The 24725-nt window shown below is 37.3% G+C and overlaps 1 protein-coding gene across 1 annotated transcript in view; it reads left to right on the forward strand.

Annotated features, from left to right (window-relative positions):
* MAN1A1 (mannosidase, alpha, class 1A, member 1) overlaps nucleotides 1–24725 on the forward strand; it is a 206938-nt gene that overhangs the window by 160633 nt on the left and 21580 nt on the right. Inside the window, exons 7-8 of the mRNA XM_012650549.1 lie at nucleotides 14650–14773; nucleotides 17811–17904. Of these exons, the coding sequence (XP_012506003.1) occupies nucleotides 14650–14773; nucleotides 17811–17904 (218 nt within the window). The remainder of the gene's footprint in view (nucleotides 1–14649; nucleotides 14774–17810; nucleotides 17905–24725) is intronic.

Genomic DNA, 24725 nt, shown 5'->3' on the forward strand with positions numbered 1-24725 from the left:
GTTTAAAAAAATAAACTTTATACTTTTCTGTGTACTATACTACTATAACTTTCATGGTTGAACCTAACTAAAAAGAAAAGTTATTTCCCAGATTTTGAGGATTTTTAAAACATAATGTTGGGTGAGAAAAGAAGGCTTTCTAAATAGGGCAAAGAACCCAGAACACATATAGGGGGAAATATTGGAAAATTTTACCAAATAAAGATTATTATAGCCCAAAACATGACTAAAATCAAAAGACAACAAATCAAGAAAAAATTGCAAAACATAGGTGCATAAAAGGCAAGTTTTCTTAAATGTATAAAAAGATCTCTCAAAAAGAATTAGGATGAATACTCGTGGTTAATGTGGCATGACTGTAAAATTTTTAAGAATTAGAAGAGATCGATCCACCTGTTTATCAATAGAAAATTGCTTTAATAAAATGTGAGTATCCATTTTATGCAATGTTATCATGCAGCTGTTAAAAATGATTATCCTAGAAAGGTGTCTGTGATGCTAATTGAGACAGGCATTGCTAAGTTATATATATAATGTAATCCCATTTTATTGAAAAAAACAGATTCTCCATATATATCCATATATGTGTATGCGTGTGGATGGATGCTGGTTAACTAGGATTGGCAGCTTGGAGATGCAGGAGGAATTGCAATGGGGTAGGGATGCAATATTAGCTTTTTCTCAAGTCATCTTTTACATTGTTTCACTCTTTACAATGAGTATGCATTACTTGTGTAGTTTTTAAAAATTTATAAAGAGTAATAGAACCGAAAGAGGCAGTAACACCAATACATAAATGAGACAAGTTTATAAACAGGTATGCTTCTCAGAAAAAGAAATCCATTGGCCATTGAACATTGGAAGCTTATAATTAAAGAAATGCAAGTTAAAAAAGCATTAAGATGTTATTTTTTACCTAGAAGATTGAACAGGTTTTAAAAATTTGATAAATGCCTGGTTAGTAAGCGGTCTAGACCATTCTCATACACATTTGGAGGGAGTATGTACTAGCAAATACTCTTTGGAAGGCAGTTGGATGGTACTTACTAAATTCTAGATACATACTTTATGACCTGGAATTCCACTTGTAGGATTTTATCCTGGAGACCTACCGATGCATGCCCAACATATTTGTGATAGTAAAACTTGAAACAGCAGGAAAATGTTGAATAAGTCACTGTACATTCACACACTGAAATACTATGCAGCTATAATGAGATAGAGCACCAAGATACTTTGCTTTTCATGAAGCATAGTATACAACAATGTCCGTAGTATACTTCCATTCATGTTTTTTGTTTTTTGTTTTTTGTTTTTTTTTTAGTTTTGTGTCTTATGTACATGACTGTGCACTAGGAAATTTTGGAAGAGATTTCATTAAATTGTTTATGTTTACTCTGCAAAATGACAGTAGGATCTGGAGTTTGACATAAATTCATTTCTACTGTGTGATCTTTTATATCTTTTCCATTTTTTTTCTGGCAGATGCATGTTAGTTTCACAATTTTCAAATGATTTTAGAATAGCCATTGCAAAATAAAAGTTTCTCAAATTGAGAAAATTGATCTTTGTAAATAACTAAAAGTAAAATTAAAGTGATCACATTTGGCTTTTTCCTTGTAATTGCGGATGACGGTTAGTGTAGCAAGATCTGAAAAACAGAACTGATGCTTGTCCTTACCACACCTGCTCCCATCTCACTCTTTCCCATCTTAAATGGCATCAGCACTCACCTACCTTACTAGAGCCAAAAAACTAGAAACCTTCCCTGATGCTGGCCTCCTTCATCCACAAATCCAGTCTTCCTGACAGCTCTCACTTCCAGAACGTAGCCCCGATCCCTCCATGTCAGTCCGTCTCTATCAGTCCCAGTCCAGACAACCCTGTCTGCCTCTTGCCTAGACAGCTATTTGCTCGCATGCTTCCAGTCTTGCCTTTGTGTAGTCTATTCTTCCCACGGTGTCCAGGTGAACTTTGAAAATACAAATCAGATTTTCATCACCCACTGTTTAAAAGCCTAGTGACTTCCCATTTGCACTTAGAATAAATCTGGCTGGCTCGCTCTGGCCTGAGGGCCCTGCGTGATCTGCCCCTTTGTCAGCTTTCCAGGGGCCCTGGCACTGGAGTCCCCTCACCGACTGTGTTTTAGCCTCACCAGCCAGCCTTCTGTTTCATGCTTTACAAAGTCATGCCCACCTTAGGGTACCTGTGGGAGCCACTCCCAGGTCTTCCTCGGCAGGTTCATTTGATCGTCTCTGGTCTCTCCTTGAAGGTCTCCCTTTCACCGTGTTCTTTCCAACAAGCCAATTTAAAGGAGCTCCTTGTCAGACTTCCTCACATCAACTTATTTTATTTTCTTCTTAGCACTTCACATTACAAGATAATTGTGCTATTTTTTACATTGGCATTCTGCTATTAACTGAAGTAAGTAATCTTAAAGTCTAAAGAATGTATATTTTTCCCATGGGATCCAAGAAAACATTTTCATTTTGAAAGAAGAGAAAATAGCCCATAAGCATTGTTGTTGTTCTTAAATTGACATTAACTGAAAAAGAACTCACTCGCATCCATAAGATATATTTTATACCAAGAGTAGACCCAATCCATAAACCCCTGAATGCTTCCCAGTGGCTCACTGCTTTATTTCTCAACAGTTTGTTTCAGTCCGGATCTATCTGGAAATGTCTGGTCTGAATTAATTAGTCTGAAGTTCAGCCTCTCCTCCTCCATTCCAAATTCCTCTATCTCTTAGAGTCTCCTTTCATCACATTGCATTACCAATCTCCATTCCGAATGGTTAAGAATGAATTTTGGGGACCAAATTATTATATAAAATTCTCTGCACACTTTGCCATGTACCTGGTACTGTATGCTTAATGCCTGAACTCCGTTAGCAGAACATAAAGAAGGAAGATTTTTCTTTTCTTTATTCCTTTTCCTTAAAGGTAAAGTGAGAATGATTATTATGTCAAATTTCAAAATGCTATTTTAATGTTTTTCTTTTAGCATTTTGTAAAGCTTTCTAAAAAATTGAAGTTACCCAAAGTTACATTTTTTTATGTGTGTCAGCAGTCATTTATCTCAGTATTTTCTTAAAGGTAAAATAATGATGGTAATTTTTGGTCGAGAATCTGTTGAAAGTGATCCACGTTCTGGAAGGCCTGCGACAAGCAGAATACCTGACAATGTTGAACGTGTACGAGTTAGGTTAAGAGATGCTGGGAGAGCTGTGTGAGGGCCCAAGGTGCCTACTTCGAAGGGGACTGAGGCGTCATTGTCCTATGTACAATGTTTCTTGTATCTTCTATCCTCTTTAATAAATGTCTCTATTTTTCATATTACATGGCTGGATACTTTCCAGATAGACCTTACAGAGCTGAAGCAGAGAAAAGGCATTGCCAGGAGTTCTGGTTCTAGATCATCCATGAACCAAGGATTCCTCTATCCTGCCTCTCTCTTTGTAGTATTGATAGTAACTACTCACTGTCACATACTTCTACAATACTTCTACAATTAGGGAAAAAAACAACAGAAAGTTCACAGCAACTATTTCCTCTGACACTCACCATCCAGCAACTCTCTAACTCTCTGTCCCGGTAGAAAAGGTCAGGTATCTCATCAGTCTCACACTTGTAAGAGGCTAGAAAGCAGTTGCCTGGCGATGGCATCCAGGTCGCTGTCTGGTCCAGAAAAGGGAGCACATCAAGCCCAAGTCCTGGACATGTTGCCGAAGAGGCTGAACCGAAGCAGGCAGTACTCCTACTGCTTCGGAAACGTTCTCACTATTACCAGTGCCATTTTAAATAACTTATAAAATTGAGGAATTCTAAATTACCTTTGCTTTCATTAAGTTCTTTTACGTTACACCGCTAACAAGGGAAAGAATAAACCGCAAGTATCTGGAGCATCTTGAAGAGAAGCAGGAGAGAGCAGGTGTTATGATAGGACTGATGAATGCTAGAGAGAACTTTGATTGCTGTGTTATGTTAGGGATCAGTAAAAAAGCACATTTCTCTTTTGTGAATTTCCTGAAAGACATAAGACTTTATTGTGTTCATATCTTAAATTCATCTGAATGGTATCTAATTTTTTATTTTATTTTTAATTGATAAATAATAACTGTATATTTATGAGGCATAATGTGATGTTTTGATATATGTATATATTGTGGAACAATTAAATCAAGTTAACACACACAAGAAAAAAACAAAATATTATACTGACGTTTTCATTCTTTGTATTTTACAGAGCAAACATTAGTTTTCTATAAACTACACACCTGTCAGCACTCATATTTTAAATATTTCTTCTAGAAAATACGTAGTTTTACTATCAAAGTTCCACCAGCCAATTGGTTAGTCCTTTGAAACATTTTTAAATGTATTTTTATTAAATTTTTTATTTATTATGGTTCTAAAATAAGTATATGTATTTATGGGGTACATGTGATGTTTTTTGATACAGGCATATAATGTGTAACGATCAAATAGAGGCAATTGGGGTGTCGAGCACCTCAAGCATTTATCATTTCTTTGTATTAGGAACATTCTAATTCCACTCTTTTAGTTATTTTAAAATATACAATAAATTACTGTTGACTATAGTCACCCTTTTGTGCTGTCAAATATTGGATCTTAATCATTCTATGTAACTATATTTTTGCACCCATTAACTTTTACCCACTCCAAAGCCCTTCACAGCATGGTAGCCATCATTCTATTGCCTATCTTTGTGAGATCATTTGTTTTCATTTTTAGCATCCTCATATGAGTGAGAACATGAAAAATTTGTCTTTCTGTGCCTTGCATATTTCACTTAACATAATGTCCTCCAGTTCCATCCATGTTGTTGCAAATAACAGGATTTCATTCTTTTTTATGGCTGAATAATATTCCACTGTGTATATACACCACATTTTCTTTATCCATTCATCCGATGATGAATACTCCAGTTGATTCCATATCTGAAATATTCTTTTAATGTCAATATCAACATTAGGAGGCTACCAGAAGTTCAGAGCATGAAAATTGCCAGCATTTTTACTTTTTACTTTGTAAAAATTACTAGGAGTTTAGTTACATTTTCAATATATTTTTTCCAAGAATATAAAGAATCTTAATCACTGAAAATGTCTAAACATGTAAATTCAAGGAAAACATGTAAATTAAAAGTATCAATACATGTAAATATTTTATCTATGGGTAATAAACCTTGCTGAGAGTATTTCTTGAATTTTATAGAAAATATTATGGATTACTGTAATATGTTAGAAATGGATTTGTTACTGCCTTTTATGAATGCATTGATTATCAAGTTATGGCACCTACTATGTGCCATAGTAGTGGTAGTAGGCTCGTGGTAGTAAAAGAAACAGAATTGTTCTCCTGCCTTTAGATCTTATGCTCCAATTAGGGGCATAAGGTAAGCATGAAAAGTTAAACACAGGCAGGACCCGGTAGCTCACACCTGTAATCCTAGCACTCTGGGAGGCTGAGGTGGGCAAATCCCTTGAGGTTAGGAGTTCTAGACCAGCCTGAGCAAGCGTGAGATCCCATTTCTACTAAAAATAGAAAAAATTATCTGGGCATCATGATGTCCACCTGTAGTCCCAGCTACTCGGGAGGCTGAGGCAGGAGTATCGCTTGAGCCCAAGAGTTTGAGGTAGTTGTGAGCAAGGCTGATGGCAAGGCATTGTAGCCCAGGTGACAGAGACTCTGTCAAAAAAAGAAGAAAGAAAAGTTAAACACAGAAGATGTCACAAGGCAGCATATCTGATTATATGCTGATTATTCTTTAACACAGACTGTATTTTATATAAGGATATTTCTGAGGACCGAAACAGGGCAGATACTGATTTTACTATAATAGTTCATGTTTTGTCAAGAATATCTGTCTTTACTGCTGAGTTTTCCTCTTTATTCTTTATTGTCCTCTTTATTCTTTTGTCATGATTTTTTCCAATCTTTGTGTTTTTAAAACTTTAGTTGCCAAACTGTTTCATAACACAGCTTCCAACAGCTTCCAAACCATAAGTTGTAGGCAGAAGGCAGGAAAATAAAAATGAAATCACTTGATAGCTTTATTCTGCAGCATCTGTTGAGAGTAATCCCTGAATCTGTTTGTTCTTACCAAAAGCTATACACGTATTTTTGTGTGTTATTTCTTATGTAAAAATCCAAAACTAAGAAAAGCTACCATTTTAAATTATAAGGCAGTTTAATCAACTGTCTAGTTTCTTTTGGTTGGTTAGATTTACATAAGATGTTAAGAGAAATATCAAACTTACCTAATGCAGCCTAAAAAGAACACTCTGATTGTTGGTCCTGATTAGCTAGACGTCATCTGTTTTCTTAAACTTTCTTGATATTAATTCATCATTGGGAATTTGAATAGCATATGTAGCATTTTAACGTTTTCTCACTACAGTTTCCTTAATTTGGTATCCATTTTACTGATCTTGCCTTAAAACATTTTATTGCCCACTCTGAAGTATAGTGATATCTAATCTATTAAGCATCAAGGAATAAATCCTTCCCAATTAATCCCAAGTGATTTAATATCTGGAAGAGAACCATAGTAAAGATGTGCTAAACTAGGTAATAAGATATCAATGTGCTTTATTTACCAATCAGATGTAGTTCAATTTCTTTTATAAAAATGTAGTTAGACCCACATGATCTTGACTGAATAGCTGTGAAGAATACCCCCAGGAAGAACAGAAATGGTTTTCCAAAAACTGTTTTTTTCCTACTCAACTGCCTGAACAAAAATTGAATTGAGTTGTAGTTTAGACTCCAACTGTCCAAAATTTTAGGGCAGGACATCTTGACCCTAAGATACCTGAGCATGTTTCCTATAGTGTTTGGTGTTTCCATTGCACAGTAACTGGCACGTAAGAAGCGCTCAGTAAATTATGGTTGGCTGACTGGCTCAGTCTCACTTGCTGAGTTTGGCAAGGTGTGTTCCTGAAGCACTTATTTTTTAACCTGCTAAACAGAATCGTTTATTATTATCCTCTTATACCTCGGAATTTCTGCCAAAAGCTAACATTAGTTTTGGCATAATTGACATTGAACTGCTCTTTCCAGTAGTAATTGCTCCATTGCTCCAGCTGTGTCCCAAGATCAGTGATGCCAGACTTTTAGCTTTCATGGACCAAGTAACATTTCCTAATTATTGAGAGACCTGCCTTACGTTGCCAGTGTTTTTATTTCATTGAAAAAGCATACTCCACCCAAAAAACCTATCATCATTTAACTTTTTAAAAAAAAAAAGGTAAGCTTAGTCTCACAAAAATATGTTGTACATTCATAATAAAAGATAATCATTTAAATTCAATAAAAGTGAGCCTTCATAAGAATTTACCCTCCTGCCCTTATTTTCCTGATTTCACTATATTGCAACTCTTAGAAATCACCACTTCAGATTTGTGATAGTAAACCACGTTATCATCCTGGAGGAGGATGTCTTTCTGGCTATCAGAGGGCATAGATGTGGTGACACTAAATATAGGATTATATTATTTAGATATAAGTTTGGGGTGGGAGCCAATGACACAACCCCTTTGTTTTTGCTTCTTGATTTTATTAAACTAAGCATGTATCAGGCACTTCTGTTTCTTGACACTGCTCTCTAGACTTTGGGATTACACCTGTGCATAAAAGCATGGTCTCTGTCCATGACAATCGTAAAGTCTAGCAATATTGGCTACTCTGATTATAGCAAGAAACCATAGGACAGAATTTAGAGAATTACTAAAAGTCTGGAGTCTGGGCTGATTTCATATAGTTTGATCCATAGATGATCCACAGACCCATAGAATAAAAGATAGAGATGGACAAACATAGCCAAATTGCACTATATTCTTAGTATCTTAAGTACTGTCTTGGAATGATGATATGTGTTAAACTCTTAGAATAATGGAACAATGGTATCTAAAATCAAACTAAGGGAGAATTGTAAGAGGATGTTTGGCAAACTAATTTAACGAACTACCATTTCTGAAGATAGACTATACTATGCTTCTCTTCCATCCTGAGGTTTATTAGAAAAGTATCTGAATAGCAATGTTTCTCCCAGTTTTAAAGGACTTGATGTGATGATTTACAGCAGAGGAATTTGATATATCCCAAGGGTTAGAGAGGCTACCAGATGAGGTGGGATATCATAAGCCCACCCTGTAAAGAGAAATGACTGTGTAAATAGTGGACATTTGTGCCTCTAATACGTGTTCACAAATCCATCCTCATTATCAGTTTAGGTAATCAAACTAATGTCTTCCAGCTGGAATCTATGTAGACATTTTTTCCTTGAAAATAAGTTAGCTTTAAAAAGAAACTAGGCACATCACTGAATTCTTTATAGTGGCAAAAAGTAAAAATAGTTTCAATGTCCATCACTAAGGTGTGTTTAAATAAATCAGAATATATCCATTCAAAAAAATTATTTAAAGAATATATTCAGTCCGATACTATGCACTGAGCAACAATGCGGATGTACGTTAATTGGCATGGATGATGTCCATGAAAAATGCAATGTGTAGTTTGAGCAGCAAGATGTAGAATATGATTTCTTTTTTAAAAGTAAAATAAAGTAAATACATGTTCATGCATACACATCCTAAATGCACTTAAATGCTTTCTAATCAGTTCTGCTAGCCTTTTCCATGGTGTTTCCTGAACCTAATGGTAGGATATCCCAGTTTGCCCAATAACTGGGCAAAAACTGCATTCAACTTATCTGCAGTTCATTGATAGTGGTTAGTAAGGAGATTTTACCCAAAGGACAGCTAGGAAAGAGAATTATGACATCTTTGGACCTCAGGAGCAGGTTATTTATGGAATCAGAGAGGGCTTCTCACCAACTCAGTGTTTGTATCCCCCCAGCTCCCTTCACAGTCCAGGATGGTCAAATGCAAGGATAGCAGTACTGAGAGTCAGGAGAAACTAAAATAATAAGTATTCAATTTTAGCTCTATCTAAAATAACTACCCATGATGAGATTGAATAAGATATGACTAATTTTAAACATTATTTTGGCTCTTGGTTAAAAAGTTTAAGTGTGGAAATTCTTTGGAGATTTAACCTACTGTTGTTCAGAAGCAGGAAGCTATGGGTTATGAATTCACCCAGTCAAACGGCTGCCCTTTATCAGCCACCTTTCCCCATGGGATGCTCTCGGGGAAGTAGCCTCCCCAGTCAGACTTCCTATGGACCACCGGCCATAGAATCTCAGCTAGCTTTAGAATGCGATTCCCCTGGAATTGTTAGGCCAGCTCTTAGTGAGGTCTTAAGAGTGTGAACGGCAAACCTTTTCAGGAAGGAGGCATTTGTAAGTGAAGCTGAAATTGCTTTATCTCAAAATCAGTTAGCTTTGGGAATACTGCTAAATGAAACAACCATTTGCAAAATTTCTAATTATTCTTTCCTAATTTGTGCTAAAATCCAAAAGGAATAATATTGGATTATCTGTTCTTTTGAATTAAATATCCTGTGTGCCATTTATTTGCATACATGAGTAAGGCTTTATAATAATATGTAGGATGTAGAGGAGCTTTTTCTTCCAAAAATTGATAACTCCATAACCCAAAAACTTAAATCATATTCTAGACTATGAACTTGAAAGGAGTTTGTTTACTGATCAGCTAACTGCTTGAATCATTACAGGATCTAGGAAAAGAGCAACTGTCTCATGGGATTCAAACATGAGTAGGATAGCACCATTAGTACTATAGTTTCTTCCGCCAGCCCATTAACTATTCCCAGGAGACAGAAGGAAAAGCACATAAAGCCCATTGCTTATTAAAGCTATGAGTTCTATAAATAATTATACCTTCTTGATTTTAGTAAAGTAGGATGAGGAAGTATATTACTACTGCTAAAAAAATACATTCAAATTATAGTCTCTAAAGCTACAAAATTGTATTCCATGGCCAGCCTGTAATCCTAGCACTCTGGGATGTCAAGGCGGGAGGATTGCTTGAGCCCAGGAGTTCAAGACCAGCCTGAGCAAGAGTGAGACCCCATCTCTACAGATAATAGAAAAATTAACCAGGCATCATGGCATGCACCTGTAGTCCCAGCTACTCAGGAGGCTGAGGCAAGAGGATCACTTGAGCCCAGGAGTTTGAGGTTACAGTGAGCTATGATGACACCACTGCACTCTACCTGGGGCCGCAGAGTGAGACAATGTCAAAAAAAAAAAAAACGGTGTTCCAAATTTTCAAAAGAATCACAGTGACTCAGTGTTTTTAAAGACTCATTGCTAACTGCAATTGCCAAATTGATTATTTTTGTTGTGATATGTTTTATTTTCAAATAATTATTACTTTTGTAGAATACTGAAAATTCGAATGAAATTAAAACTTGAAACATATATTAATAATACTCCTCTTCAGAACTAGGAATTGGAGGAAACAAAAATAAATGAAATTAGAGTGATACTAAAGTTTAAATTTTTGTTCTAGGATCCTTTGAACCAAATACTTGGCAGCTCCCCAGAGCCTGTTAATTGCCTTTTTGTGTATACATTTCCATATGCTGACTCATCATTTTGGCTTTAGAGTGTAGTCATTATAACAAGATAGAGAATATTTACATATTCCTCCCTGTCCTGCCTGTCTTATGGAACTAAGAGTTTCTGAACACAAACTATTATTTTATCATTAAAATATTTTTCTAAGTATTATTACTGTTTGTAAAATGGGCCAAATAAAGACCACCGCAACTGCCTTTAAAATACTTTGATAATAGAACGGAAGTTTAAGACATTTTAATCCTTCACTCCCATAAATGAGCTTTGTTTTGGCGCAGAGGTCAAGAATGCCTGGCCTTCGGTAATGGGATGCCAGGGCACCCTGACCCCAGACCAGGGGAGCAGAACTCTCTCTGGACTCATTTCCCTTTGTCACAAACCTATTTCAGTATCAAACGCCCACTGTCCACATATCATTTGAGAGATTAGAGCCTTACAAATATATAGATTCCTCAGTAGGCTCAGAATCTGGAGACAGAAATGACCTTCACAATCATTCTGTTCATGCCCTCCATTCTGTGAGCGACCAGATCTTGGTTTTGACTCAGTGCAGGCTTTCCGTGCAGGACAGGAGGCTGCCGTCTCCCCGAGACGTGCACATGTCAGTTGTGGTGGCCGTGGTGTGGGGGTGTGTCCCATGGCCTCCCCTAGGTCAATCAGCAAGTCCTTGAAGCTTTGCCTAAGAACAGGCGAGTGACCTTATATGATATCTAAATGCAGTTGTTCCTCTCTGATTTCTTTAACCCCTTCCCTAACTTATATTTAAGAGTCAGTACAACTATTGATCTTCTAAGTAATTTTACCGAAATACGTTAATTCTGTAGGCGAATGAAAGGTAACCCAAAGCCATCCTTTCATAGAAGCATACCTTATATTCTAATCCCAGTTTTCTTTCTGTTAGCGTAATGTTCTCTCAGCCGGTGCTTTTGATGTTCTTGCTCCCTATATGATTAAACAGTGATAGAAAAGAGTGCCGTTTTCCTTCTGATATGAACATGTGCAAAGGAGGAAGGGAGAATATATAACCCTTTGAAATCTTAGTTTTTCAGCATATCGGAAAATGTTCAGTATATCTCTGGTTTTCTCTTGATTCACCTCATTAACGGCAGGCAACAAATGCATGGATACAAAGTAGTTGAGTTCTAGCTTAGTGCATAAATTCTGCTTACCTTTCTCATCCCACACTCTAATCGCCTGAACTGACAAGAGCCAGGCCCTGAAGATCTGGAAGGTGGGCTGGCTTCCTTGGCACCCTGTTCTCTTTCAGGATGAAGCCATCTCCTCTTACCCCTGTACTGCCTATGTTATGGCTTTGTTTTTAATATTTCTCTAGACCTTAGAAATTTGTGGTTCTGCTTAATAGGCTTATTTACATTGGTCATTGGTGGAATGATTCGAATAAAAAATTGATATGGCGTGACAACAAATTAATGGCCAGTTACTATGTGCATTTGCCATATGTTAATAAAATTTGAAAGGAGCTGTTCATCCTACTTGGATGATTGGTTATTCCTTTTATCTAAGCCAACTATGAAAATCGAAACTGATTCACATTCCCAGAACCTAACAAATTTCCGGCATTTTCTAAAATAAATGAATATATGCTTTTCAGATCTGTGTTTTTTCTTTTCGTACACTTTTGATTAGATGTACTGTACATAGGTATTTTTGGAACAAAATCTAGATTTTGCTGTAGAAAGGAACAGGGAATAAGAATGAAGCTAGCCCAGGATTCCAGGCACCAGTTGTCTTCATTGTTTTTCTTTCTTCCGGCATTCCTCAGCAGCCTGGTGGCAGCAGCAATCACAAAACTGAAAGGGTTTAACCAGGGTTGTGACTGATGTGCTGCAAAAACAAAGGTGGTGGTTAGGAAATCTAGGGGACACCCAGAGCAGCATTTAAATGGGGTCTGCCTTCGAAAACAAGGAGGAATGTGAGCATTCCACAAGCCTTCACTGCCTGGGCTCAGTTTATCCTTGCAGCCTTCCCCCCACCACCTTCCCTTCCTGACACTCGCCTGTGTCAGAAGGTACCTCTGGTTGCTGGTGTGCCTCTGCTTGTGTGTTCTCTCTATGCCCAGGGTCTCCTCTCTTCATTCTCTCCTCATTCGCTCTTACTTATCCTTCAAGAATCAACTATGATTCAGATATGAAAATATGCTCAACATCACTAATCATCAGGGAAAAGCAATTTAAAACCACAAGGAGATGCCACCTTACCCCTATCAGAATGGCCATGATTAAAAAGTCAAAAAACAATATATTTTGCCTTGGATGCAGTGAAAAGGGAACGTTATACACACTGTGGGAATACAAAGTAGTACAACCTCTTTGGAAAACAGTATGGAGATTCCTCAAAGAACTAAAAGTAGACCTACCATACAATCCAGCAATCCCACTTCTGGGTATTTACCCAAAGGAAAAGAATTCATTTTACAAAAAAGACACCTGCACCCGAGTGTTTATCATAGCATAATTTACAATTGCAAAGATAGGGACTCAACCTAAATGCCCATCAGCTGAGGAGTGGATAAAGAAAATGTGGTACATATGTACCACGGAGAACTACTCAGCCTTAAAAAGGAATGAAATGATGTCCTTTGCAGCAACTTGAGTGGAGCTGGAGACTATTATTCCAAGTGAAGTATCTCAGAAATGGAAAAACAAATGCCACATGTTCTCATTTATAATTGGGAGCTAAACGAGGGATACGTATGGTCATAAAGTGGTATAATGACATTAAAAACTAAGCAGGGGGGAGAAGAGTAAATTAGGATAACAATCTACCTATCAGGTACAACGTACACTATTTTGGCTATGGGTACACTAAGAGCCCTGACTTGAGCATTATACAGTTCACCCATGTAACAAAAAAATACTTGTACCCTCTCAATCTACTGAAATTTTTTAAAAAACAGTTTTAAAAAAAAGACTCAACTCAGGAGTCTCCTCCTTGAAGAAAGAAGCCTGTGATCCCTATCATGTTGGATCACGTGTCCTAGTTTTAGGTGCTCAGAGAACTCTGCACAGGCTTGTCTTGGCTTTTACCATATTCAGTTGAAATTATTGATGCTTAGATCTTTCTCTCCCATTACACTATAAGGTCTTTGAGAAAAGAGTGATTTATGATCATAACCCATGCTTATAATCCAATGCCATGTATAGACTTGGCAAATAGTAGGCATGCAATAAATGTGCATCTAAACTAAAACCCAATTGTGGGTTTTGAGGTATCTGAAAGGGAATATATTGGTCAGGAGAATAATTGACTTTATTCTTTATTTGAATTACCACATATGTCTTGAAGTTTTAAGTGACTCTCCAGAAATAAACTATGCTGATGAATATGACCATGTCTCAGGAGTTACTTTTGTGTATTTGTATGTATATATGCTTATAACTCTTTTTAAAATACTAACTCTTTTTAAAAAGCAATTTTCCAAGATGAGCCATGAGACAGTAAGTTTTGAAGCTCATGTCTTTGATGCTTTCAGATTTGTGTAACATAATTTTGTTGAGATTCTTGAGCATAGATTGAATAAGACAGGGAATGAGTTAGTGCCTTAGAAAATAGAATATTGTGAAGATAAACATAGGAAAGGGAGTCTAGTAAATGGAGGGAGGATTTGGAGAGGGATGGGGGTGGGTATATAACTAATGAATCTATAAAATTTATCTTCTATCAAAATAAAATTTTGCATATAATGTCTAAAATTCCATGGAAGCTCAGGCTGAAATTAATTAAAATATTGAAGGGCTTTCTGTGGGATTGGGGCATGGTAGGAGTGTTTTAGTCTGATTTTGTTTTCTATTCTACTTGGAATTGTTGTATATCTCTATGTATAGCACCTGTACCTTCCAAAATGTTTGTCTATCTGTTCATCAGCACGAGCACACAGCAACTTCTTTCTAACTTATAAGTCAACACTAATTTTTAATTTGGAGATAGGATTCAAAACCTAAAACCAGTAGCCAAAGACAACAATGCTTGGTTTTACAATATCCAGAATAGACTATTAGCTGAGATGCTATTATTAAAAAGCTATCTCTTTCATCTCAACTCTTCAGAATTATAAAAAATGGAATTAGTCTGACCCATAACTCTTCTTTTCTTTAGTGGCATTGGAAGGAACTGGCCCTGGGCCTCTGGAGGCAGCAGCATTCTGGCAGAATTTGGAACCCTGCATTTGGAGTTTATGCACTTGAGCCACTTATCAGGAGACCCCATCTTTGCTGAAAAGGTAAGATTCTCCAATATTCCTTACCTTACAAAGAAGCACTTGTGAGAAACAATATCCTATCCTCGGAGATTTAGTAATTTTAGATTTTGAAAATAACAACCAAAGTTAAATAGCTCTTTCTGAAGTTTTGTAACACGCAGCGTTCCATTTAACGAAACCGTAAACCTAGTCTTTCCGTGGCCCCATTCTAACTCACAGCGAGAGGGCCTGGCTTCTCATTTGTTCTCTGTACCTTAAGTGAGTTACTTTACCTGTCTGAGTTTTGTTTCCTAATCTAAAAATATTTAGAATTGTATGGCCTTTATGAGTCAAGTATGTGAAAGACTTAAAGACTTATACAAATATGATGTCAGCATTGAATCGATTGCTAATTTTCAGGAAGCAAAGATATTTGAATAAATTCATATTCCCCCCACCACTCTATCTTAGGGTTCAACCTACTTTTTGGCTCCTTTTTATAGCAGAATTCCTTGAAAGCGTTGTCTCTGTTTGCTGTCTTCTCTTCTAGTCTCTTGAACCCTCTCCCAGAGGGCTTTTCTCCCAGCCACACCAGTCACAGTGGCAGGTGGGCACCACGTTGCCAAAGCCACTTATCCATTCTGCCCCCACGCCTTCCTCGCATTGGACACTGTCAGTCAGTTCCTTCTTCATGAGACACTCTTTGCAGTTGGCTGCAGGCATAGAATACTCCCCCAGTTTGCCTCCCTTTTTGCTGGGTGTGCCTTCTCAGCACCCCAACCTCTAAATGTCAGAAAGCCCCAGCACTCAAACCTGTGCCTCTTCTTTCTATATTCATGCCCTACATTGTCTCATCCAGTCCCTTGGCATTGTGTACCATGGCTATGCTGTTGACTCCAAACTGATAATTTCAGACTCAACCTGTGTCCTAAACTCCAGACTCTACATCCAGCTGTTTATTCACATCTCCACTAAGAGGTCTAATAGACAAGTCCCACTTAAAATGCCTCGGACTCCACCCCAGGCCTGCTTATACTGCAGGCTTTGCTGTCTTGGTAAATGGCTCCTCAGTGGACCCAGTGGCTCTGGCCAAAGATCTTGAGGTCATCCTGGTTCTTCTTTTTGGTAAAACCCGGGTCCTTTGGCTCTACCTTGCACCCTCTGCAGCCCCTCAGCCCAGGGCCATAACCTCTCACCTGGACTCTGCAGTAGCTCCTGACTGCCACTTCCTCTCTTGCCCCTCCATCTTCCCAAGACACTCAGAGTAAAACAGGTGGCCTGTATCACCTGGGCCCTAGCTCTCCCGCTCCTTGGCTCACTGACGTTCTCCCCTTTGCTTCCTCACCTCTGGCCCCAGTGGCCTTTCCAAACCCAATCTCTTCTTTGTGCCCAGAGGGGGAGAGAAAGAAAGCGCACAAGGCAAGAGTGCGTGCTCTCTTTTGTGTGTCTTCTTACAAGGGCACTAATCCCATCATGAAGGCTCTACTTTCATGCCCTAATCACCTCAAGGCCTTACCTCCAAATACCATCATATTGGGGCTTAGGGCCCCAATATAGGAATTGGGGGGGGGATACAATTCAATCCGTAACACCCTCTTTTATTTTTTTCACATTTATCATCTCCTGACATACTATGCAGTCATGCATGACTTAATAACATTTTTGTCAAAGATGGACTGCATATACAGCAGTGGTCCCATAAGATAATAATGGAGCTGGACAATTTCTCTCACCTAGTGACATCATAGCTATCGTAATGTAGTAGTACAATGCATTACTCATGTGTTCGTGGTGATGCCGGTATAAACAAACCTGCACTGCCAGTTGTATAAAAATATAGCTCATACAGTTGTGTACACTACATAATATTTTACAATGATAATAAACAAGCATGTTACTGGTTTACATATTTTTTATGCTATACTTTTTATAGTTATTTTAGAGTATACTCTACTCCTACTTATTTTTTTAAAAAGTTAACTGTAAAACAGCCTCAGGCAGGTCCTTCAGCAGGTATTTCAAAAAAAAGGCCTTGTTATCACAAGAGATGACAGCTCCATGCATGTTATTAGCCCTGACGACCTTCCAGTGAGACAAGATGTGGAGATGAAAGAGTGATATTGATGATCTTGATACTTTGTAGGCCTTGGCTAATGTGTGTGTTCGTGTCTAAGTTTTTAACAAAAAAGTTTTAAGAAATTAAATAGAAAAAAGCATATAGAATAAGGAGGTAAAGAAAGAAGTTATTTTTGTGCAGCTGTACAATGTATTTGTGTTTTAAGCTAAGTGTTATTATAAAAGAGTCAAAAAGCTTTAAAAAAAGTTTATAAAGTAAAAATCATTACAGTAAACTAAGGTTAATTTATTATTGAAAGAAAAAATTTTTATAAATTTAGTGTCGCCTGAGTGCACAGTGTTTATGAAGTCTGCAGTAGTGTGCAGTGATGTCCTAGGCCTCCACATTCACTCACCACTCACTGACTCGCCCAGAGCAACCTCCAGTCACACAGATTCCATTCATAAGTGCCCTGTACAGGTGTACCATATTTTATCCTTTATACCATATTTTTACTGTACCTTTCCTATGTTTAGACATGTTTCGATACACAAATACTTCAGTACAATGACATGCTGTACAGTTTGTAGCCCAGGAGCAGTAGGCTGTGCCATGTAGCCTGTGTGTGTAGTAGGCTATGCCATCTAGGTTTGCATAAGTACACTCTGCGAAGTTTGCACAGTGGTCAAATCACCTGGCAACACATTTCTCAGAATGTATCCCTGTCATCAAGCAACGCATGACTGTACTTACTTATTTATTGTCTGTCTCATCCCACTATAATGCAAAAAGTCCCTAGTTCCTAGGATGGCATCTGGCATATAGTAGATAATCAGTGTAACTATATTTACTTACTGCTATTATTTTAGTAATAACAAGCTGACAGCAACTATCTATGTTCTAATTCTACATCATTTAAATTAACTTATTTTTTTCTAAAATGGAAAAAAAAAAGAAAGGGAGAAGAATGGCACAAAAATTGTTTTTTAGATTTTCATAGTAACACTTCATTTTTGATTGTAGGTGATGAATATTCGCAAAGTGCTGAACAAACTGGAAAAACCAGAAGGACTTTATCCTAACTATCTGAATCCCAGTAGTGGACAGTGGGGTCAACGTAAGTCAGAAGCTTTACATTCTTATAGCTCTTTAAGGTACTGTGCTAGTAGCAGAAAGAGGGCGTGCAAAAGTAGCACAAATTTTGTTGAGAAATGTTTAGAAAAGAAGAAAAGGGGTATAGTCCCTTAATAAACAGGCTTCTGTCATAAGGCAGATTGTGTTACCAGGAAACTGGATTGTTTATTTTTTATGTATAACAGTAAGTAGGATGACATATAAGCACATTTAAAGCTATTAATCAGAAGGGGAAGATCTGGTCAGGGAGGAATGGGGATGTTAGCCTGTAACAAGTTGGTCATATGGATAGAAAGTAACTTTATTCCTTTGTGCTAATGACTATATGGGTCTTGCACAGAGTAGCTAGGTCATTCTGCTTCCTAACATTCTGTATTTCTGCATGGCGATACAATGAGAGAGGAGCCTGAAACTGTAAGAGCTGGGAAATTGAAAGAACAAACAGAATGTTTTCCCTACTTAATTGTAAGCCACCAGATAAAGGTTTCTTGCCAGTAGAGTTACCTTTAGGGTAGGAGAAAGTATCGTATAAGTACTTTTGATGCCAGAAGCCCTCACGTAAGACTCTTAAGACAATTTTGACCAGAGGTATAAAGATTCAGAGTAGTTGAAAGAAATGTCTCAAGCTGATTTGGAAAAACAGTGGTAGATTAAGTAGCAACTGAAAACAAGTGAAGAATATTAAGTGAGATGCCTAGCTGTGGTGAGAGTGTGCACTGCCTTAAAATTTTACTCTAATTTGGGTTTTTTATTTATATTTAAATGTCATGTTCTCAGATGCCTTGTTGTTACTTTAGGAGTGCTTTTCTTAAAGAATAATTTAGTAGAAAAGAATGTGGTAAAATCCATACGTGTGTTGGTAATAGCTATGGAAGGCCTAGCCATTGAAACCTTAGGACTAGAATCAAGGTTGCCACTTACCTAAGTGTGTTCTACAGATCATTGTAAGTGCTTGAGGCCTTTCGGGGGGTCCACAAGTTCAAAACTATTTTTATGATAATACTAAGACTTTCTGCCTTTTCCACTGTGTTGACATTGAACTTACATTGCAAAAGCAATGGTGAGTAAAACTGCTGAAGCTTCCATGAGAACCAAGGCAAACACCAAATCCAAATCGTACTAATAATACTCATTGTATTCTTAACCACAGTTAAAAATTTTTTAAAAGATGCCAATTTCACTTATGAATGTGCTGAATGAAACAGTTAAAGTATTGATTCTAGTAAATATCAAGCTTTGAGTACACACCTTTGTAGTGTTCTGAGTGAGGAAATGGAAAGTACGCAGGAATCGCTGCTGCTGCATTATGAAAAATAGTAGATGCCTCGAGGAAAAGCTCTTGCGTGATTGTGTTGTGAGCTGAACTAGCTGCTTTTTGTTTCATGGATCACCATTTTTACTTGAAAGAACAACTAAAAACAAACTGGTTATTTAGACTTGGGTAATTGGTAGACCTGTTCTTGAAAATGAGCCTGTCACTTCAAGGAAAAGTGACAGTATTTGTGCGAATTATGAGAAAATCTGAGTTTCTAAATAAAAATTAGAATTTTGGAAACCACGTGCATGCCACCATGAGCTTGACACAAATACTTTTGTGATGAGATTGGTGGCAATGTTAACAAATGTGGTTTTCTGATTTTGTATAATGAAATGTGTCACTATTTGGAGGATCCGCATAATTCAGTGAACCAATCTTTCCCAAATGACCAATGCATGACATTACAAAATTATGCATGGAAAAGTTCTATTCAAAGTACAAAATAGACCAATGGATTTTAGTGTAACAGAGTAAAAAAATTCATTAATGTAATTTCTAATTTTCACATTGCAGCTAACCTTTAAGAAACTTTAACCTTTAAGAAACTGCTTGCCCAGTTTTGTTGTAGTATCAAAGAAAAATATCTGCAATTATCTGAAAAGACTATTAAAATACTCTTCTGTTTTCCAACTGTATAACTGTGAGGCTGATATTTCCTCATATATTTCAGCCAAAACAGCATATAGCAATGGATTGAAAGTAGAGCACATATGAGAATCTGGCTGTCTTCTATTAATAGTAAGGCAAACATTAAAGAGATTTGCAAAAGTGTAAAGCTGTGTCAGTCTTCTCACCAATTTTTTTTGTTCTGTAAAATATGTTTCTATGAAAAAGAACTATGTGTTAACATAAAGGATATACAATTTTAAATAAAATAACAAAAATATTTTTAAATTCTGTTTCAATTTTCCAATATGGTAAATATTGATAGATACTACTCACTTAAATTGTTTGGGGTGCTTGTTTCTTTTTAACAGTATAAAGGGGTGCTGAGACTAAAATGTTTGAGGGCCACTAGAGTACTGGGGATAAAACAGAACTTGTATATCTTTCTAAGTACAAGATGACTAGATACAATTTTCTAAAAAAATAAGCATTTTTGGAGTTCTTCTCACCACACATTTCAAAAGTTGAAAAGTCTCTTTGATTTACTGCTTTCTTTTTATAATTTATAATTTAGATGTCAGTATGAAGTAGGACAAAAGTAGCCAGTTTTATTGGAACATCTCAGCTTCACCTTCTGGGTCACCCATATACAATGTATTTGGCCATGTTTCCTGGTACAAAGAGTCCTTTATATTTGGATGGCTCATGGGCCAATTTCCTGATGGAAAAGCAGACACGATCGATGAGCCCCATGTCTCTCCTCCTCCGTCCCCCATCCTGTGTTCCAGCCGCAAGGAAGACACATTTTGTTTTTATTTTTTAATCAAGGCCTGCTTGGCCATGTCCAGGTCTTTGCTCATGCTGTTTCTTTAGCCCTTCTACTTCTCTTCTTCCTCTACCAAGGCCCAGCCCAGCTTAATTGCCCTTTCTTCCAGGAGGTCTTCTTCTTCAAGACCCTGATTGGAATTTATCAGCATCCACTCCTCCTCTGTTTCTTCCTCCCCTGGCCCCGCACTTTGGGTCGTTTCCTATCACAATCCTTTTCCCAGTGGACCCACATGCATGCTCACCTTCCTAAGGGTCCAAAGCTTTTGACCATGTCTTTATCATATTTGTTAACCCAGCACATAGTATCTTGCACCTAGTAGGTGTTTTACTTACTTTGATTTTGTGAATATTCATGAGTTCTGTATATGATCTATCTTTCTGCCTCTGCTTTTAATAGTGATTCTGTGTGTTCTTGTTTAACAGTTGCTCCTGCTCCTCAGTTGTGGCTGAGAGGTGGCATCTGGACCTGGTCACTGGTGTTTAAGCAGATCTTGTGACCACTGAGGCCAGTTGTGAGGTTTCATGTCAATACACAGAACATTTATCACCCTTTGATTTATATAACAGCTATCCATCTATCTATTATATATATATTTGTGTAGTGTCATCACTAGCACCATTGGGGGATTGCTTTGAGGAGAGAAATTCAGATTCAGATAAAGTCTACAAAAAATTTAAAAACAGATGTTGAGTATTTTAATCCTTCTTTGTCTTGATTCTTTAGCTATTTGTTTTTTTTCTATTTTTTTTTAGATATTAGGAATCCTTTTACAGGACCTATTCCTATCCTGAAAAAAAGAACAAATTATCCCTTCAGAGAAGAGCATAATATTTGAGTGATATTGTATACCTTACCTTTAGAGCAGTTGGTCAGGAAAATACTATATGTGTTTTTTCTAAAAATAGGCAGTCCTTTCCTGCTGATAAAATCAGGCATGTTCTTTCCCACATCCACTAAGATGTTTATACAGGACTCTGTTGCCAGTTCACACAGTCATCCAGACCTGGGAAAAGCCTAGTGAGTGATATGGTAAATTATCAAAAAGATGGTTCTCGTCTATCTTCCTTCATTTTGATTTTTTTTCCCTAAATGTGAAATTTTTATAGGCAAGAAATAGAAAACTCAAAAACTGAATAGTACTTACAAAACTTAATTAAAACAAATATATTGTTATATAGCCCTTTTTCCTTTTTTACAAAAATCTCCAAATGCTCAAACTTGCTTCTTCCATCCATTACAGAATCATAACCCAAGGGGAGGAAAATACCAAGCTGCTTCTGGCTGTTAGTTTTCAACTCTCATTGCTTTAACTCTGAGGGACACGTCTGGATCGTGGCCATCGTTTTCTATTACTCCATTTAGGCTTTGTTATTCTGACAGCACTGAACTGTGATCTGCTCTACCATGCATCACTTGCGTTTGTCTCCTGCAATCATGTTTATACCAACAGGGCTTATTATTGATGAGATAGTACTTAATCTATGTAGTTTGTAAATGTCAGAGGTTTCTGTGGTGATTTATTTAGGAAATTGTAAAGGTCATTTCAAATACTACTGTTTTAAGAATCAGACTTATAATTTTAAAAATACATATGAATGTTAAAATCAAAACTATAATGCTCAACTTTCTGCAATAAGAAAATGGAATATTTAACTACTTAAAAATATGTCCCTTCTCTAGTCCTTATTACTGTTGACTTAGGAGAATTTCTCTATGTTCATCAGTTGTTTACAGGGTACCTACAATGCACAAGACACTTTCTAGGGGCTGGTGTGGACTGGGAAACATAATAGGTCTGGTCTCTGCCCTCTCAGATCATGATCTTGTGAAAGAGACAGAAGAAAATTCCACCACATTATGAAATTGCAAGTGTGGTAAATATGTGATCTCAGAAAGTATGTGACAAGGGAACCTAGTGGCAGTGTGAGGGAAGGTTTCTTTGAGGAAGTGCCATTTGATCCCAGGTGTGCAGCATGAGTAAGAATTACTAAAGGAGAGGAAGAGGTCCTGGAATACACTGCAGGCAGACAGAACAAGGCCTACAGAAGCCCTGAGGTGGGATGGAGCCTGATGTTTTTGAGAAACCAAAAGAAAGGTTGTGTAGCAAACAAGCACAGAGCACGTGGAGCAAGACTGATGCTGCAGAGAAGACCGAAATGTCTTGCAGGACATCCCAGGTCTCCAAAGACCCAGCGTTGAAGGGTTTCAAGGAAGGAGTGATCAAATTCACGTTAAGAGAGTTACTCTTACATTAATGTGGGAAAATGTTGGAGCGGCACTACCATTAGAACTCTCCGCAATGATGAAAATGTTCTGTATGTTCCCTGTCCAGTACAGTAGGCAAGGGCCACATCTAGCCACTGAGCAATGGTATAACCAAGGAACGGAATTTTTTAATTTAATTTTAATTAGTTTAAATTGAAATAGTACATGCTGTGAGAGTGAAAGCAGGAACTGGATAATTGGCCATTGCAGGCTCAGAGGCAGGCGCTAGTGGTGGCTTGAGCCAGGGTCCTGTTGGTGAGGACACAGAGGCATAGGTGGATTCAAGAGATACATACAGGAAGTAAGATAAGTGGACTCTGATAACTCATTGGATATGGGAGTGAGAGAGAGAAGTAAGGAACGACTACCTGATTTCTAACATGTGCAGAGAGGAAGATGGAGACCAGAGCAGAAGATAAGGTTGAAGGGGAAAGATAATGAATTCTGTTTTCAACCTGTTCAGTTTTAGGTGCTCATTGTAGACAGCCAAGTAGAGTTATTAGGTAGGCATCAGGAGAATAAGTGTCTTGGTAGCTGCATAAATAGTGACTTACTTTTGTAAGTAATTCTATACTTGTAAGTATGGAATTAAAACAAGTAAAGGTTTTATTTTTAAAAATAGATAAATAAAGTTAGTTTTGGGGTGTGAAACTTAAAAAGGCTATCTTGTTAAGGTTCAAATGTTCTGAATTCCAGGAAAAATGTTTCAAATAGATTGCGTGTCTGTGTTTGTAAGCAAACATGCTTGAAAAATAAAAGTATTAATTCAGGCAGTAAGCAAAGGAATACATTTAGTGTTACATGGTAGAGAGCAGGCAGATCCAAACATGAGACCCTGTGTGGGTTCTGGAGTCAGATGGCACTTACCAATGCTATAATCTCAGATGGCCTTTCTAAGCCTCGTTTTTCTCACTTTTAAAATGAGGATACCTATCCTACCGCTGCAAGATTGTTGATAATTCCTGTAATGGATCTGGCATAACAAATGGCAATGTGGGTTGCTGGTAGGAATGGAGTTTAGAAGGAAAAACTTTCTCTGCCTATCTTCTTTCAGACTGCTCCCACCCCATAGATTTTTGGCCCTTCAGATTGGTAACACTAGAAAATGAATCACATAACAATAATAATAATAATAATGGCAAGAACCTGAGGAGCTTCTTATTTTATTTATTGCAAGCCATGTTTTTTAAAGATTTGCTAATATTTATTTTATTTTTTTTTGTTTTTGTTTTTCTTTTTAACAACTTTATTGTATAATTTATATACCATAAGTGCATCGAGTATACAATTCAATGGTTGTTAATAGATTTACTGTTGGATTTTTACATTTTATTTCTTTGTTTTTGTTTTGTTTTTAGAAAGTTACCCAGGCTGGGGTGCAGTGGCCCCATACACTGTAACCTTGAACTCCTGGGCTCAAGTGAGCCTCCCACCTTAGCCTCCCAAGTAGCTAGTACTACAGTCATGTACCACCATGCGCCCCTAATTAAAAAAAAAAAAACATTTTGTAGAGATGGGGTCTTGCTATGTTATAGGCTGGTCTTGAACTCCTGGCCTCAAGCACTCTTCCTGCCTTGGCCTCCCAAAGTGCTGGGATTACATGCGTGAGCCACACTGCCTGGCCAGGATCCTTAAATTTTAAATAATCTCTTTGACAGAATTTTTTTTTTATTTTATTTTTTTTTTTTGAGACAGAGTCTCACTGTGTTGCCCGGGCTAGAGTGCTGTGGCGTCATCCTAGCTTATAGTGACCTCACACTCCTGGGCTCAAACAATCCTTCTGCCT

This window comes from Propithecus coquereli, unplaced genomic scaffold (genome assembly GCF_000956105.1).
Source record: "Propithecus coquereli isolate 6110/MARCELLA unplaced genomic scaffold, Pcoq_1.0 Scaffold331, whole genome shotgun sequence".
NCBI classification, from domain to species: domain Eukaryota; kingdom Metazoa; phylum Chordata; class Mammalia; order Primates; family Indriidae; genus Propithecus; species Propithecus coquereli.